The sequence below is a fragment of the Pongo pygmaeus genome, chromosome 8, assembly GCF_028885625.2.
Source record: "Pongo pygmaeus isolate AG05252 chromosome 8, NHGRI_mPonPyg2-v2.0_pri, whole genome shotgun sequence".
Taxonomy (NCBI): Eukaryota; Metazoa; Chordata; class Mammalia; order Primates; family Hominidae; genus Pongo; species Pongo pygmaeus.
Window position 1 is genome coordinate 91,695,746 of NC_072381.2, and position 16,411 is coordinate 91,712,156.

The 16,411-nt window shown below is 39.6% G+C and overlaps 1 protein-coding gene across 2 annotated transcripts in view; it reads right to left on the minus strand.

Annotated features, from left to right (window-relative positions):
• Positions 1-16,411, minus strand: part of PRKG1 (protein kinase cGMP-dependent 1) — a 1,321,998-nt gene that overhangs the window by 1,222,957 nt on the left and 82,630 nt on the right. Inside the window, exon 1 of one of the 2 annotated variants that reach the window (XM_054503394.2) lies at positions 10,132-10,903. The exons of the other annotated variant lie outside the window; for it this stretch is intronic. Coding sequence (XP_054359369.1) covers positions 10,132-10,442 — 311 coding nt within the window. The 5' untranslated portion in view covers positions 10,443-10,903. Of the gene's footprint in view, positions 1-10,131; positions 10,904-16,411 lie in introns of those variants that run through there. 2 annotated transcript variants of the gene reach the window in all.

The window sequence follows — 16,411 nt, forward strand, 5'->3', positions numbered from 1 at the left end:
TCTTTTCAGTCCAAACTTAGAAGCATTGTCAAAACCATAATTTACTGATAAAACTGGACCATTAAGATGATGTACAGTATATCCAGAAGATATGTTTTTTCCTCACATTATCTCCCTATTCCTTGGCCAAGATCTGGTGAAAGCTTGATATTAGCATAATACAATTGTTTCCGAAAATAGTCCAAGTATTCTGCTTAACTAGAGTGTATTTGTCATCACTGACATTCAATCCAATTAACCAAATTAAACTGACTGGCTGATACTATAATTACCTCATGTTCAAAGAAGTACAACGTTACTTCTTAACAGTAGGTAGGGTCTAAAAGTGAGAAAATGAAACTAAATATTAAAAGATCAATAACATTAGATCTGTTTTTTGATGCATATTATAATCACATAAAAATAATGTAAGGTATTTACTTATGCTTTATGCCCAGCCAAAGCATAAGTAAATAGCTTACATTATTTTCTCTCCACCTCTATGTAGAAGTGAATTAAATTACCTCTATCTTAAAGCAAATCTGAAGTTTAATTTACATTTATGATCTTTAGAAAGGCAAAAGTAATTAACATTATTTTATTTTTGATGCAGGTGAAAGTAGTATATCTTGGTAGTAAATTGTCACTAATTTCTTCTTTTTATATGAACTCCCATCCTTTCATAGGTTGGAATAAAAGAATGCAAAGACACAGATATTTTCCCAGTGTCCTACCACCAACTTCTGCCTATCATTCTGCTTCTAACTGCTAAGTTATAATAATTAAACACACGCTTTTGGTCACGTTTTTCATTGTTTCTAATTCCTCTTATCCCTCCCCAATTACGTGCAATAACCAAATGCACTCCATGAAGCTGGATTCATAATGAAAGTGTTTACTTTACTTATGATTAACTTCCCTGCATAATTAATGTCCCTAGTCCTCTGGGCAGCCTTATTACATCTATTCTGTTTAACATACTATCTGTCAGCTGAATACATTTTCATATTTTAGGAATGGGGAAAAGACAGAAAAGCTCCTTGCTGACTCCGATTCTAAGATTATTTTTATCAAAAAGTATTTGCAATTATATTAGCTATTTTCATTGCTTATATAAAGTGCTATATTGGCTGATCCTCACCTGAGAAGATAATGATTAAATTACAAATGTAAATAGGCTCCTAGCAGAGACCATTAGCAGCACCTTGAGGAGTCTGTAACAAGGATCTAAGGGGACAGAGGGCAGGAAAGACACACAGAGCTGGCAATAGGGGCAGCAGTGAGGTCTGACCACAGGGTTTAGGAATTCTCATTTCCCCTGGAAGTCTTCATGAGGGACACACCAAGATCTTTTATTGCAGGTGTCATCTCAGACCTCTCATCTGCCAGCAATGCCCAGATCTGTCCACTTAAAGCCTCCTGGAAAGGGGGCTGAAAAGTTGATGTGCTAGTTCTGCTTTCTCTGAAGTCTCCTCGGAAAGTACTCCTCAGCCTGAGCTCACGCTGTTTGCCTTAAAAGGATAAAATATCTGTAGGAAAAAAAAAAAACTGTAGCTGGCTGCAGAGACATCACATACCAAGAGAGACGCTACAAGCCCAGGACTGCTCTTCCAAGAAGCGCTCATCATTGTTTCACCTTCAACTTAGCATTGGATAGCAGGAGCTGGGACCCAAAGAAACTATCTGGCCACAGAGGCAGCTGCCCTCAGCGAGAATTAAAAAAAAAAAAAAAACTTGGGATGAAAGCTGATCCTAATGTGTGTCACATTTGAAAGTGGCCAGGAACCCTGGCTGGCAGGAAAGGGGAAACATACTTACCCACTGAACAGAGCTGCTGCCACTTTTGTGTGCCCCAGGTCCTTAACAGGTAACCCCAGAAATCAAAGTGACGCTGATAGGTTCAGATGCTAGGGAGATTGGGGAGCTGAAGCTGCCTGGCTCCACTGCAAGCCAGGGACTTGGGTTGCTCAAAAAGAAACAAGAAAGGTGCTTCCCCAAAGAATAGGAATTCAAGTAGTCTGTAACAATCAACAATGAATGGGTCATAGCAGAGGTTCTCAACCCTGGCTGAATATTATAATCACTTTGGGAGTAAAAATAATATACCTATACCTCAGGTCTACCCCAGAGCAATTAAATCATAGGCTCTGGAGGTGGTGCCCAGCAAATGTATGTTTTAAAGCTCCCTAGGTGATTGTAACATACAGCTATTTTTGAGAACCAATGGGCTAGGTAGGGAAATGATCACTTGTTTAGGAGAATAAACAAGAAGGCATCAACTAAACTGTCTACACGTACAATTTGGCAAAAAAAAGTCCAGCTATGCTTTTGCAGGCCCCTAGTGCTTAAAGGTTTTAGCCAATAGAGACATTCAACTCTTTAGATGAACATTTTATCCTGGTCTTTTGTTTAATATCACACACAAATGTACACACACACACACACACACACACACTCCTCTTGTCATCTTCCTATTAGAGTGGTTCTCAAATTTTGCTACACGTTACAGTTACCTGGAGAATCATTAAAAATTACTGATATGTAGCTTCCAACCCTCAGACATTCTGATTTTAATTGGTTTGTGGTACAATCTAGGAATTGGATTTTTATGTTCCCCATGTGATTCTAATGTGCAGGAAAGTTTGGGAACCGCCGTCCTACACTATTTCTTCCACTAGTCCCAGAGTCCTTCTGCTTCCTATTTAACTGTTGGTGAACAGATACACCCCAGAGAATGACCTATATGTTATTCATAAAGTTTTCTTGCAACTACCTAATCCCCATGACCCTTTGGGCAGTAAGAGAGCCTAGTGGCTAAGGAGAAAAGCTCTGGAGCTCAAATTCAGGCTCAACCTTGTATGACTGTGGGCAAGTTGCTTCACTTCTCTGCGCCCCAGAGTTCTTTTTCTCATGCTATGAAATTGGGATAATCCAGAATCTTCCTCATAGGGTTGTTTTTGTCCTAAAAAAAAGATAATCAGGCAGGGTGCGGTGGCTTACATATGTATTCCCAGCACTTTCTTTGGAGGCCCAGATGCTGGAGAATCATTTGAGGCCAGATGTTCAAAACCAGCCTGTGCAACTGAGACCCTGTCTCTACAGAAAAAAATTAAAAATTATCCAGGTGTGGTGCTTTGTGCCTATAATCTTAGTTACTCTGGAGGCTGAGGCAAGAGGATCACTTGAGCCCAGGAGTTTGAAGCTGCAGTGAGCTACGGCTGTGTCACTGCACTCCAGCCTGGGCAGTAAGACAGAAAGAACCTGTCTCAACCCATCAATCAATCATTCAATCAATGAAAGAGACAATCTATATAAAGCACAGGAGCAGTGCCTGGCACAGAGTTAGTGCTCCATAAATGTTACCCAATCTGATGATGATGAGCAATGTAACTCCTGACGCTTTCATTCAGAAGCAGGATGCACTGAGTCGTTGCCCTTATTCTTGTCCTCTGCACTGTTGGCTGCACAAATACTACCAAGTCCTCACTGATGTCAAATTAAGGCGCATTTCAAAGGGACAATACAATGCATTCAAAAGAAGCACTGGTCTAATGGGAAACTATCTTCAGTATAGCTCCCTAAGAAGGCAAGCCTTCGATATACTCCAATTTGGGTGTCTCTTCTCTATGGCAGTCTTCATCCATAAAGTACTATCTTACTTGCAAGCTCTTTTCCAGTCTTGTCACTTACTTACTTGTGCACAAAGCCCATCACTATTTTCCAACTTCCTTGCAAATATGGCATAGCTTTACCAATACTCATCTCGTTTTGCCCTTTCTTGTCCCCTCAATATGCATTTCTTCTTCTCACTCTACTCTCCAGCCTTTTTCATTGCTTATAAATCTCATGCTTAAAATATAGGCAGCCTCTAGAAGCTGAAAAAGACAAGATATGGAGTCTCTCCTAGAGCCTCCAGAAGGAATGCTTATATGAATTTCATAAGCAATGAAAAAAGCTGGAGAGTAGTATGCTTATAAAATTCATTCAGAAATAAGACACTTTTGAGAGTGTACTATTAGTTCCATCTTGTGTTAAACATCTGTTTTGTGTAGCTGAAGTTTTTGTGCTATTGTTTATATTTACACGACAGTTTTGGAGGGAGAACATTCCTCTGCTCTTACAAACAAAATTATCCTTAGAGAGTTCTAACAGGTTGCACATACTGAACTTCTCAGAAAATAAATTTTAAGGAAGTGCTGAGGAACACAGTCATTACAGAAGATGGTGAGAGGGAAGCAGAACCGGTGTCAGAACTGAGTGTGAGGAAGCAGAGAAGGGCTGTCGGGAAAGGGGTGGCAAACAGTACCAGCTCAACAATTCAGATTAGGATACAAAATGCCAAGGATGTGATTGCATAATAAGCTGTTGAGCATACTGGTAAATGCTGCTTTCAGCATGTGCTTATTTATCACATTGTCTTGCATTCTCTGAGCTTGAAAGGTTCAAGTCAGAGGATCTGGAATGCTAGCAACAGACCCAGTTTCTTGGGATGGGCGGCAGCACCTATGGTAGAGATGGCAGAAAGAGCAGCAGCCTGGTGTTCGAATATGGTTGCTAGGATACCATGGAGACCCTCCATTGCTAGGCAGACAGAAACAAAAAATGTGTCCATATGCCTTATAACCTGCAAACAGCAACAATAGAAACATCATCTGTGTTCTTCTACCCTTTCCCATTAGGAATCCAGATAACAAGTATCAGGAGCTTGGAAATGTGACCCAGTAGAGCAAGGAAGCTGGTAATTTACATTCTCAGGCAGTTAGTAGAGCCATTCTATTTAAGGGCTTACCAGTATCTTCATTATAAGACCCATTTTGGGGGCATGCAACTTGACTGTGCTTCAAAATACCCTAATAGGGTTTTAGCACCCTGGTCTCATACATTTTTATAAATGCTTCCGGGACTTCATTTCTACTGCATAAACTGTAATGTCAAATTAACAATCAATCTTAAATTAGAAACTCTATTAGAATAACATTAGGTTGGAATTTAACTCTTCCACAAAAACAAGAAAGACGACTTTCGAAAAACAACTTCAGGTTAAATTCTCATCAATGTTCAGTTTGCCTAGGTATGTGAGGAATCTGCAGTGCTAGTCTGTGGCATGAAATTAGATTATTTTCAATGGGAACATTTGGAAGTGAGTGGAAAAAGGAACTTGGAACTTGGTTTCTTTAAGACTTCTAATCATTTGCTGTTTGCTTAAATTAACTACTCTTACCTAGTTATATAGTTATGACTATTAACAGGACTGTGATGGTGGGGGTAAGAAAGCTGAACTGATATTCTGGCATTCAGAACTGCATTAGTGGATAACTATTAGTCCTTGGTATAAAACACACACAGGCACACACACACACACACACACACACACAGAGACACACACACACAAATGAGCCTTAGCTATTCTAAAACCCAAAAGAATGCCCTCTCACCTACTTTATCAAATCATAGAAACCGAGATTCTCATTCTCACTGGCCTAAACTTGCTTTTCCGCAGTTCCCACTACAGTACTTTAGCACAGCCACTAGTTGCTGCCAATTCCCAGAGGGGCCCTGCTTTCTTTTTCTGTGCTGTCACTTTGCTAATGGCTTGGAATGTATTTCCCCAATCCCTATCTCTATCCCTCCCTCTTTCCTCTCATTTCCACTCACCTAAATCATAGCCATTCTTCAAATACTTACTTTAAACCCTTCTACTTCCACATGAGTTTCTGACACCATAAAACTAAACAGGCTTGATTATATTTTGCCAACTGTCTTAGTTATCTCCCCTGTGACTTACCTTACTCTATCTACTTTCTAGAATATTTACTTGTGCAGTATTGTTAACCCCTTGTTCACTCCTGGATGGTAGGACCTATGTAGCTCTTACCTCTAATGCCTTACAATATTTTGCATGTCACAGGCAACCCCATAGAAGTATTGAACTGAGCTGTAGGGCACTTTTGGAATTAAATTTCTACCTTTTAAGCCATCTATGTTTTAATATTTTGCCATCTATGATTACACTAGAATTCTAGAATTCTCTCAACTTCCAACAGAATTTAATATACAGTCTTTAGGAACATTTTGTTTTTCTTGAGATACATTAGTATAAAGTTTAAAAGACTAAATAATCTCTTAAAATTAATGCCTCCTTAAAAATAAAAATAGGCCGGGTGCGGTGGCTCACACCTGTAATCCCAGCACTTTAGGAGGCCGAGGAGGGCGGATCACGAGGTCAGGAGATCGAGACCACCCTGGCTAACACTGTGAAACCCCGTCTCTACTGAAAATACAAAAAAATTAGCCGGGCGTGGTGGCTGGCACCTGTAGCCCTAGCTACTCAGGAGGCTGAGGCAAGAGAATGGTGTGAACCCAGGAGGCAGAGCTTGCAGTGAGCTGAGATCGCGCCACTGCACTCCAGCCTGGGCAACAGAGTGAGACTCCATCTCAATAAATAAATAAATAAATAAATAAATAAATAAATAAAAATATTTTTATCCTCAGCTCCTCCAAAGTACTTCACAATGAAAAAGTGAAACAGGGGCCAGGTGCGGTGGCTCACACCTGTAATCTCAGCACTTTGGGAGGCCCAGGTGGGCTGACAACCTGAGTTCAGGAGTTCAAGATCAGCCTGGCCAAAATGGCGAAACCCCATCTCTACTAAAAAAAAAAAAAAAAAAAAATAGCCAGGCATTGGTGGCACGTGCCTGTAATCCCAGCCACTCAGGAGGCTGAGATGGGAGAGTTGCTCGAACCCCGGAGGCAGAGGTTGCAGTGAGCCAAGATCGTGCCACTGCACTCCAGCCTGGGTGACAGAGCGAGACTGTGTCTCAACAACAACAACAACAACAACAAAGGAAAAAAAAAGGAAACAAAATAGAACATGGAGTGAAAGCAACAGCTTACAAAAATACAAAGACACTAACCACTTTTAGGAACTCAAGTCTATATAATCCAACTGAAATGACTGAAACCCTGTGACATGCAAATGGAAAAGATTTGGGAATATTTTCAAAAGATAAAGGGTTTAGATCAAAATTTCAGAGACTGAATGTTCTATCATGATATAGAATCAATTTCAGGAATGAAACTTCATGAAATAAAATTACTTAAGTCCATAAGAACTATTCTATATAGGCAATCAACAGGCTATCTGATCTCACATAATGAATGCTTAGGTTTTGTTTTTTCATTTTAAGGGTTTATTTGCTCAATTTATTTCCAAATATAGTTTAGTAGTTTTACATTCTCAAGGAATTATTTGGTAGCAGTGGAATATAGATTCCAATTTGCTACATCAGTTCTTTGCTTCACATAAGTATTGTATCTATACAGATTGTGAAAGAGACCAGTAAAAACCCTCCTCCTACCTCATAGTTATAGCAGGAGTGTCCTGGCTCAGTGCTGGAATCTGACAGAACCTTCCCTCCAATTCCCACATTAATGGAAAAATTCCAAGCCAAAAATGTTAAAATGATTCAAGTTATCAAGTTAATTTACATTTTATACTATTTTTAAATGACCAAATTTACCAAGAAAACAGAACTAAAAAAAAAAAATTATAATCCTCAGAAGGCAACCTCAGTAAGTAAAAACTAAACAGATATATGTGCATATATCAGATAAATGAACAGAACATTAGTGGGGCAGTTACCTACATCTAAAAAAAAGAGAATCAAAAACTAGCACGAACGTAAACTGGAAATTAATGTGTCTATTTAGATAGTTTCATTTTAACTGGAACTCACAATAATCTATATGTATGTTTAAGAAAGATGGCTACATTTAAGATGTAGTAAAGATGAAATATAAAGACACAAACACTTGTTGCCAGTAAGTCCGTGTAATCAAATTATTCATAGTGAAATACATTGAAATGCAAACAAGTCTTCTCTGGTTTGGCAGGTTTTCTTAACTCTTTGTGGAGCTACCTTGTACAACCATTCAAACAACATAAGATTTATTCATTTTGCATACAATGTACTTCTTCTTTCCCTAAGAAAGGTACACTTTCTACTACTCAAGCCAATTTTTTTCTAGTTTTCTTTATGTAAGTGTGAAAAAAGAACAGATGTTTTTCCAAAATTATTTAAGCTTGGAAGGCATTCTATCATTTTCCTCAATAAAATACTTCAGAGTCACCCAAAGCATCATGGCAATACCTTAAGAGCTGAGTCCTTTAAAATACAAGTTATTAGTAAGAAATCAGTATCAGGACACACAGCATTCTTTGATAGATAAAATGTGTATTATAATGGGATGCTGTAAATTATTTGCCACACCAGCTTTATTTTCCACTCTGGACCTTTTTTGTTTGTTTGTTTTTCAATCTAGTTATTCTACAAGTCATGTACAAAGAGGCTTTTAAACTTATCACATTGTATAGCTCATTCTCTACTGCCTAGAATCTTGTAAATCTCTGATGGAATGTTTAACTGGAGTTATCAGCTGGCTTGAACATGCTTCACTATGAAGCCTATTAAAATGGTCTTTTTGTAAAAGCAGAGTTTGCTCTGTGTCACTCAAAAGTCCTGCGGATACGAAAATGAGATCCTATGAAATGTTTAAAGATGCAGAGAGCTGTCTTTGAGTTATTTTTTCATTATGCAAAACTTGGCCCAGGAGAGATGGTCATGTACCTCGTTAGCTAAAACAGTCAGGCATGTCAGGACTGCAAATTAATTTACCAGAGAAAGTTGAAGTTTATTCAGATCACTCAGGTTTCTAAGGAAGATCTAAGTCTGCTGAACTATTAGGGCAATTTGGTAAGGTCAGAATCTCAGAAATGTTTATCCTTATTGTCTCTTTCCAACTCCCTGGCAGAATACAAACTCCTCCCTAAACTAAGCCTGCCTGAACAGCAAATGTTCCATAGGAATCAACATGTATAGGTATAACTCTAAGTTTTCAAAACTAGTAATTGGTACATACTGTGATTCCCCCCAAAAAACATCCAATAAATACAAATAGAGATAATCAAATATTTACTTTCTCCTTATATTAACTCGTTGTATTTATGAAGTGAAGGGTTTTGATGGACCTTGCATTATTATGTAACACGTGCCATCCAGCCAATGTGATGTCGTTAGTAGTAGAGTAAGCAGCAACATCCTTGGTTTTACCAATTATGTTATTATCTGTTAATTTAAAATGCCGTTCTTTTGGGTGCTCTCCCACATTCTCTGTTAAACTCATGTTCCTGTCGCTTTACTCTCCATATGAACTCTGAGTTGAGTGTTGTATAACAAGTTTCATTAAATTTTTCCCATCCAAGTTATGAAGCCCACTAACATCAGAATTGCACAGTTCTCTAAAAGGCTAGAACAATGCCAGAGTGGTTGCATTAGAAGCCAAGAGTAAGGCAAACAATGGGTCCACGTTTTAAATAAGATAAGTGTGCTTATCTGTATCTGACCCTGGAAACAAGCAACCACCTCTCGGGAGATGGAGATGCTCCATTAGTAACACTATGCACGTTCCTTAAGGAAAATAAGCAATCTTCTCCCTCATATGTTATGAAAAAATATTTCTTCAAAATCAACAGACTAGTCTTCCATTTATGGATCGTAAATGTCATCCAATTCAGGAAATCAAAAATTCTTCCTTTTTCTATGCCTATTTGCTTATGTTTCACACTTTGATGATGACAAGAACGTCAGGTTTGAAGGGTACCAGCGTGAAGCGCCAGCAGGTAGAGAAATCCGGGAGAGCCACAAAAGCATAGAAAGTATGGGTGATATCAGACGCATTTCATTTCAAGTCTGATGAGCCTGCATTTAGGATTTTCCAGCTGGGCTGGTTTGCCAAGGCTTTTGGGAGACAGGGGGGCTTTTTATTTCTTTTCTCACACTCACACACACGGTCGGACACACACCTGGGACGTGTTCAAACTCTACGTACACTAGGTGGCTTATACGAACGTATATGTATATTTAAAAATAATACCTTGACATCTGACAAAGACACGAAGGCAACGTATGTGCAGTGAGTCTGGCTCTGAGAAACGTGCACAGCCCCGCAAGAAGTGCCCGTTAAAATGAAACATTTCTGAGGATGAGGACAGACATGGCAAGCGGGAGGGGCGGGGGCCGACAGACAATACAGAGACCCGCAGCTCCCCATCGCCAGGGCGCCACATGGACCCGGCGCGTCACCCCTGCTTACTGTGGGCTCTTGGGGTAGAAGGGCAGGGTCACATGGCTGAGATCCTGGATGTCGAAGGCGGTGGGCTCGGCGGAGATCGCCTGCCGCTTGGTGCGCGGCTCGCCCTGCAAGGTGCTCGCGCTCTGCTTCTGCGCCTGCTGGGTGGCTGGTCGGATCACCGAGCGGTACTTGTCCAGCTCGTTCTGCAGCTTCTGGATCAGTTCGTCCTTCTGATCCAACTCCAGCTCCAGCTCGTCGATGAGAGCATCCCGCTGCCTCAGCTCCTCGATCTTCTCCTGGAGCGCGTACTGTAAATCCCGCAAGGTGCCCATGCTCCTCCGGGCTGCCGGGGGCTCCTTCCTGCCGCTGCTCCGCGTCTTGGGGCTTCCTCCCCTCTCCGATCAACTTTCCCCAAAGTCGCCGCTGCCTCCCGAGTGCCAAAGCTTCCTACTTGAGACCAAAGCCAGCCCTGGCTTCTGAGCATGCCCAGTCCGCCGGCTCCAGCCACCCAGAGTTTCAGTGCAGATTCCACTTCTCTGGGCTGGCTGGGAGGCTCAGAGCGGGGAGAGCAAACCAGCAGGTCCAACCCGGGGTTAAACCTGAGACGCGGTGGGCGCCGCGGTGCGAAGGAGAAGAGCCGGGAGGCGTGGTGGCGGGGAGCGGAAGGAGGGGACGTGAATGGGGGCTCCGAAGCAGCGGCTGGGCTCTCAGAGTCCCTCGCGCCGGGCGCCCAAGGAAGCTTGCGGGGCGTGCGGGGAGCCTGATAAGCCTCCGAAGCGCGCCGGGGGTGTGCGGGTGGAGCGAGGCGGGAGCGCTACTTCGGGGGTGGGGAGGTGGGAGGGAGGGGACAGGGAGGACCCCGGGCAAACTTGGGAGGCCTCAGCTGACTCCAGAGCAGACCAGCTTGGAGAATGTTGGGCTACGATCCTAGCAACGTACGAGGCATAGGGGACTCTGTATCATCAAAGCTCTGAGTTCTGGAGGTATTTTGACGGCCGGCCTCACTAAGGAAAGCTCCCGAGCGGTGTGGCCGAGCTGTCGCTTCTCCCACGCCACCTTTCCCACCCGGAGCGCCTCACACAGGTGGCTAACGCTTGCGAAGAAACTTGCCTCTCAGGAGATGCGAGCGAGTCGGCGCCCGCGAGGAATTCCCCCTTTCAGCCTACTACCTTTGGGAAAGGGTTGTGGGGTGGGGGTGGGGTTTCCGATTTTAGCACCCGAGGCTTTGCTACTCTTCGCCTGCTCCAGATAGTTACTTCCTTTCTGCCCCTTCCAAACTCTGATCGGGGAACTGTTTTAGGGCAAAGGCCAACAACGGATTTGGGCCCTAGCAGGCCACTCAGCTTCCCTATGAGCCCTCCGCCTTGAGCTGGTGCCTGGGAATAGTTCTCGGATGGGCCTTGCTTCTTCCATTTGCTGAATTTGGCGGGGAGAGGGTGGGGGTTAAAAATCATTCCCCAGCTCCAAAAATTTCATCTTGAAACTGAATCATACCTTTAAAAATATTACTTTCCTCACAACCAAGCTGTTAGGAATGTATCTTTCCACTTGAATGGCCAGGAAGACATCCTGACACAAACTTTGAAGAAGAGGGAAAATCGTGAAGGAGCGAGGGAGACCACGCGGGCTGCAGTGAATTGTACACTATACTGCAGTCACCCCCACCTCTACCCACTCCCACCCTCATCCCTGCCCACTCAATATTCCCCAAAATGATCACAATTAGGTAACTTCCTTTCTATCCATGTGTTACTCTCCCATCATAGGAACACATGTTTAGAATCCCCAAATATCTGCCTAATACGTACCTAAATTCCTCATATTTGCTTAAGACATTACCAACTCATCCAATTTTATAGCATCTTTATTGGCAGACTTTTGATTACTATTCTTGGGCACTCAATATTATAATCCTCAATGCTCTATTTGGTTATTCCTTAACACTAAAACAAAGTGGATAGAAAATAAAACTGAATTGCAATGCAATTCTAAACTTAGCAAAGAATAGTATCAAAATAACTTGCACACTGTTGCTTTTGAATACACAACTTTTTGTATTTAAGCTAGAGACAGAGGAAGGGAGGAAAGGAGGGAGGGAGGTCAAGGTATGTTAACAAGCTTGTTCATTTAAAGTGTACTTATTTGTAATTAGAGGACTAAATGACAAAATATATACAGTCCTAAATATTCTTTTATGTAGATTATGATCTAATGATTATCTTCATGCAGATTACACAAGACACTTCATTTTTCTGCTTTCCAACACAGACTTTCAGAAGTGCATTTATTTCTAAATGTGATATATAAAATGGATCATTCTCAAAACATTTTCTTTTGCAATGAAGAAATGAGCAACTTACAAATATTGAAAATAATAAATAATAGCTCTGAATTATTGTTAATTAAAAGTAAACCAAGCAGAAGTACTGTGACTTTGTATAACTCACTGTATTCTAAAAAAGCTTCCATGAAAATTTCCTTCTTCTGGGAAAAAGGCCAAATTCTTATTTAACCTGTGGGAATTCTTTATTTCCATGGGAAAATGTTTAATACAAAATGACTTTTTCCTATAGATCTATTATTGGGGTTCATGAAGCCATGAGTTTATGTCTAAAAATATATCAGATACAATGTATAGAGGACATAATTAGATAACTGCTAAGCTGGGTTCAGAATTTCAGGATTTTCTCTTTGTTTTTCTTTTCTTTCTTTTTCTTTTTCTTTTTCTTTTTATTTTTTTGAGACGGAGTTTTGCTCTGGTCACCCAGGCTGAAGTGCAGTGGCACAATCTCAGCTCACTGCAACCTCCGCCTCCTGGATTCAGGTGATTCTCCTGCCTCAGCCTCTGGAGTAGCTGGGACTACAGGCATCCGCCACCACACCGGCTAGTTTTTGTATTTTTAGTAGAGATGGGGTTCACCATGTTGGCCAGGATGTTCTCGATCTCTTGATCTCGTAATCTGCCCGCCTTGGCCTCCCAAAATGCTGGGATTACAGGCATGAGCCACCGTGCCCAGCCATCTCGTTCACTTTTAAAGTGAAAACAAATATTTTAAATAAGTTTTTCATTGATGTTTTAGAGTTTATTTAGGGTTTAAATGGGGTTACTTAATGTTTTTGAGCAGCACAAAGAGAGAAGGTTCTTCCTCATTTGTAGAAAGTCTGTCTACATGTACAAAGGAAAGTAAAAACTAAAACACTTTCCCCAAAAATAAAAAATAAGACTTCAACCAAAAATATTTAGGCATTTTGGAAAAAAGTGAGTTTTTTTTACACTAAATTATGTAAATACTTTTCACTATTTAAGCTGGCATATCTACATGCAACTATAGGATGTATACACATTACAGTTTCATTTCAAATTCACATCTCATGATATAAAATCTTTTCCAGGATGAATCTGATATTGAGAGTCAGGAATCTGTTATAACAAACACAAAGAGAGTAAACAGCTGAAAAGACATGACTTTTACAATTGACTTTAAAAGGTGTTCAAGGAATAGAATATATTTAGTTATGTCAGGCTGTGTTTTTTTTTAAATTGATTTTCCCTTAAATGCTTTATAATTTCACATGCAAAATCCAGGATTCTAGCCTTTTCTCTTTCATTTTTAAAGTAAAAATAAATATTTCAAGTATGTTTTTCAATGATGCTTTTGACCAGCTGTTTAGATCTTGAGAGACCAGGTTTCCATCTCAACTTTTTGAGTGTTTCCAATATTTTCTTAAACATCTTCTGTGTTGTACTTAGTAAATGCTGGAAATGAACTTTATGTGAAAAACCAAAGTCCTGCAATTACGTCTTAACAGACAAATTATCTTTACTAAATGTCATGTAGTAAACTTAATTGGCTAAACTACAAGATCAAAGATCAGGCACAAGTCTACTTTCTGCTAATTAGGAAGTGTCTACCTCAGATTCCTTCAGGGATAGAGTAGACGAGAATGGCTTGATCTGAGCCCTGCCCCACTGCCTGTCTGAGATGAAGCTTTGACATTAGATGCTAACAGTTAGAACAATGCAATTTTGAAGGAACTGAATTCATACTCTAGAATTCCAGAATCAACTCACAACCTGCTTTTCAGCAGTCTTCCTTTTTCATAACTTTAATAGAAGCAAAGTTCTACTGGTAGCCAGACCAAACTGTGGCCTGTTGAACTCCAATACGCTCTTTAGTCTTGCACCCAACCCTCATAATTGAGAATAAAAACTGACATGCCTTCCTTAATGGACTCTCAGAATCATTTAATGAGCTATTCCAATAAAGTAGCTTTATTATAATACTGGCTATTCAAAAATAAATCTGTAGAATTTATCATCCTTCACTAAAAACATAATTAGCCCAAAAGAACTGTGCTAATTTTATCCACTTGTCCATTCCACTGACACTGTATTTCCTGAAAGAATCTTGAGTTTTGAAATTTTCTTCTGCCATTTCATGTGTATATCTTGAATGGGAAAAAATAAACAAACAAAAATATAGCTGAGCCTTTCAGGTGATAGAAGCTACCTCTTGCAGAAGATTGCTAAAAGTAACAAGTCCTCCTAAGAATCTAGATTTTAAAGCTACTATTACTGGCAGACATAACGGTCTGTTCTAAGTTGCTAATCATAATCAAGATCACAAAAAATTAACTAACTTCCTTGACTTCTTAATGCATGATAGGTATTGTTTATACAACCCTGTAAGTTGAATATTATTAATATTCTATTAATATTAGAGAAAATGGAGTCACAGAATCATTCACCTAATCAAAGGCAAAGACTGGCTTCATATCCAGACTAGGTGATGTAGAGCTGAAGCCCCTACCCCTCATTACTTTCTGCAGAACTTTTAAGTGTTGCTACTGTCCTATTCTGTATCCAGAGAGAGAAGAGTGTCCTTAACATCAACTTGCTTGACTTAGGGGTCGGGGAGGTGAAGAGGACAAATTTGAAAAATCCTGAAAGAGCAGCAACAAGGTTTTCAAAAAGTTCCTTTTCACAAAACTGTCCTGTCTTTATTTCAACAAGATTACATTCTGGCTCAGGGTAAGTAACTTGAACCCATTTGCCAGAGATTGTACTAATCCTAAAATTGCTTGAAATTGTCCTGTCTTTAAAACTAAAAGTTCTAAGTATCTTCCAGTCTCGGGCAAACCAGGAGAGTTGGTCACCCTATTTAATTCAAAATATCTGAGCCTCTCTAGTTTATAAATATTTTCAAATTTTGCTTTCCACATTACTGATAGAAAAGTAAAACCAAGGAAGATCTGTAATGATAATACCTATTATTTTAGGCACATTACAAACCCACTTATACATTACTTTGTGTGAATATGTTTTAAGAAAGCAATCATCCTATTGCAATGAATAATAATGCACAACCGGAATTGTCTTTGGACTATAAAGGGGGATGAGTCAGACAATAGAATTTTAATTATACTTTGATATATTAGACAATGATTCAAGGATCCCTTTTTGCTTTATTGTTTTTATAGAAACTGGAACTTACATTGAATCCCTATGAATTAAGTACAGGGATTCACGTGCCTGCTATTTTATTAATTCCTATAGAGCTAGTTTTATAATTGTGTTTAGTGGATAGATTTGGCCATAAGGAATATATATTTACATGGATATAAGTAAAAATTGAAATAGGCTGTTTTCAAGTTATACTATTTCAAATGGTAAGTTCTGCGTAGAAAAGAAAAAAATAATAAACCATTAATGATGAAAAACTTACTGCAGAGACTTGGAAAGTAGCAGCGTACTGTACCATAATTGCTAATGTACTTAGCATTTAATACTGAATTAGTGTCATGCTTAATATTAGGTGAAATGAATTTTTATAGTCCCCTTCTTAAGATGACGGGAAGTTATTATTGGGTCTCAGGCTAAACTAGTTCTCATGAAAACTCATGAACTATCTACCAAAATGAATATTTATTTGTACTCTTTAGTCAGATGCTCATTTCCAATAGCCAAAAGAAAAAAAATCAAGAAAAATATTAGTTTTTTGTATTTTGAAATAAGTGTAAAATTTTTAAATGCATAAAATAAAATTTAAAATGCTTTATTCACAAGACACCATTTTACTGCATTTGAAGCGTAATGAATATGTACATGAGCATGCAACATACCGGTATGATAAATAAGTTAGAGTTGCTCAGTTCCATTTCAGTGATTCTTCTGGTATATCTTTTACTAAGGTAAATCATCAATATTTTCCACAAAATATTCTAAAGTACTTTTAAAAGTAATTTTGATTCTGAAAACAGATTTGATATCATGGGGCTTATAGAATAGCTCTCTAGTCCA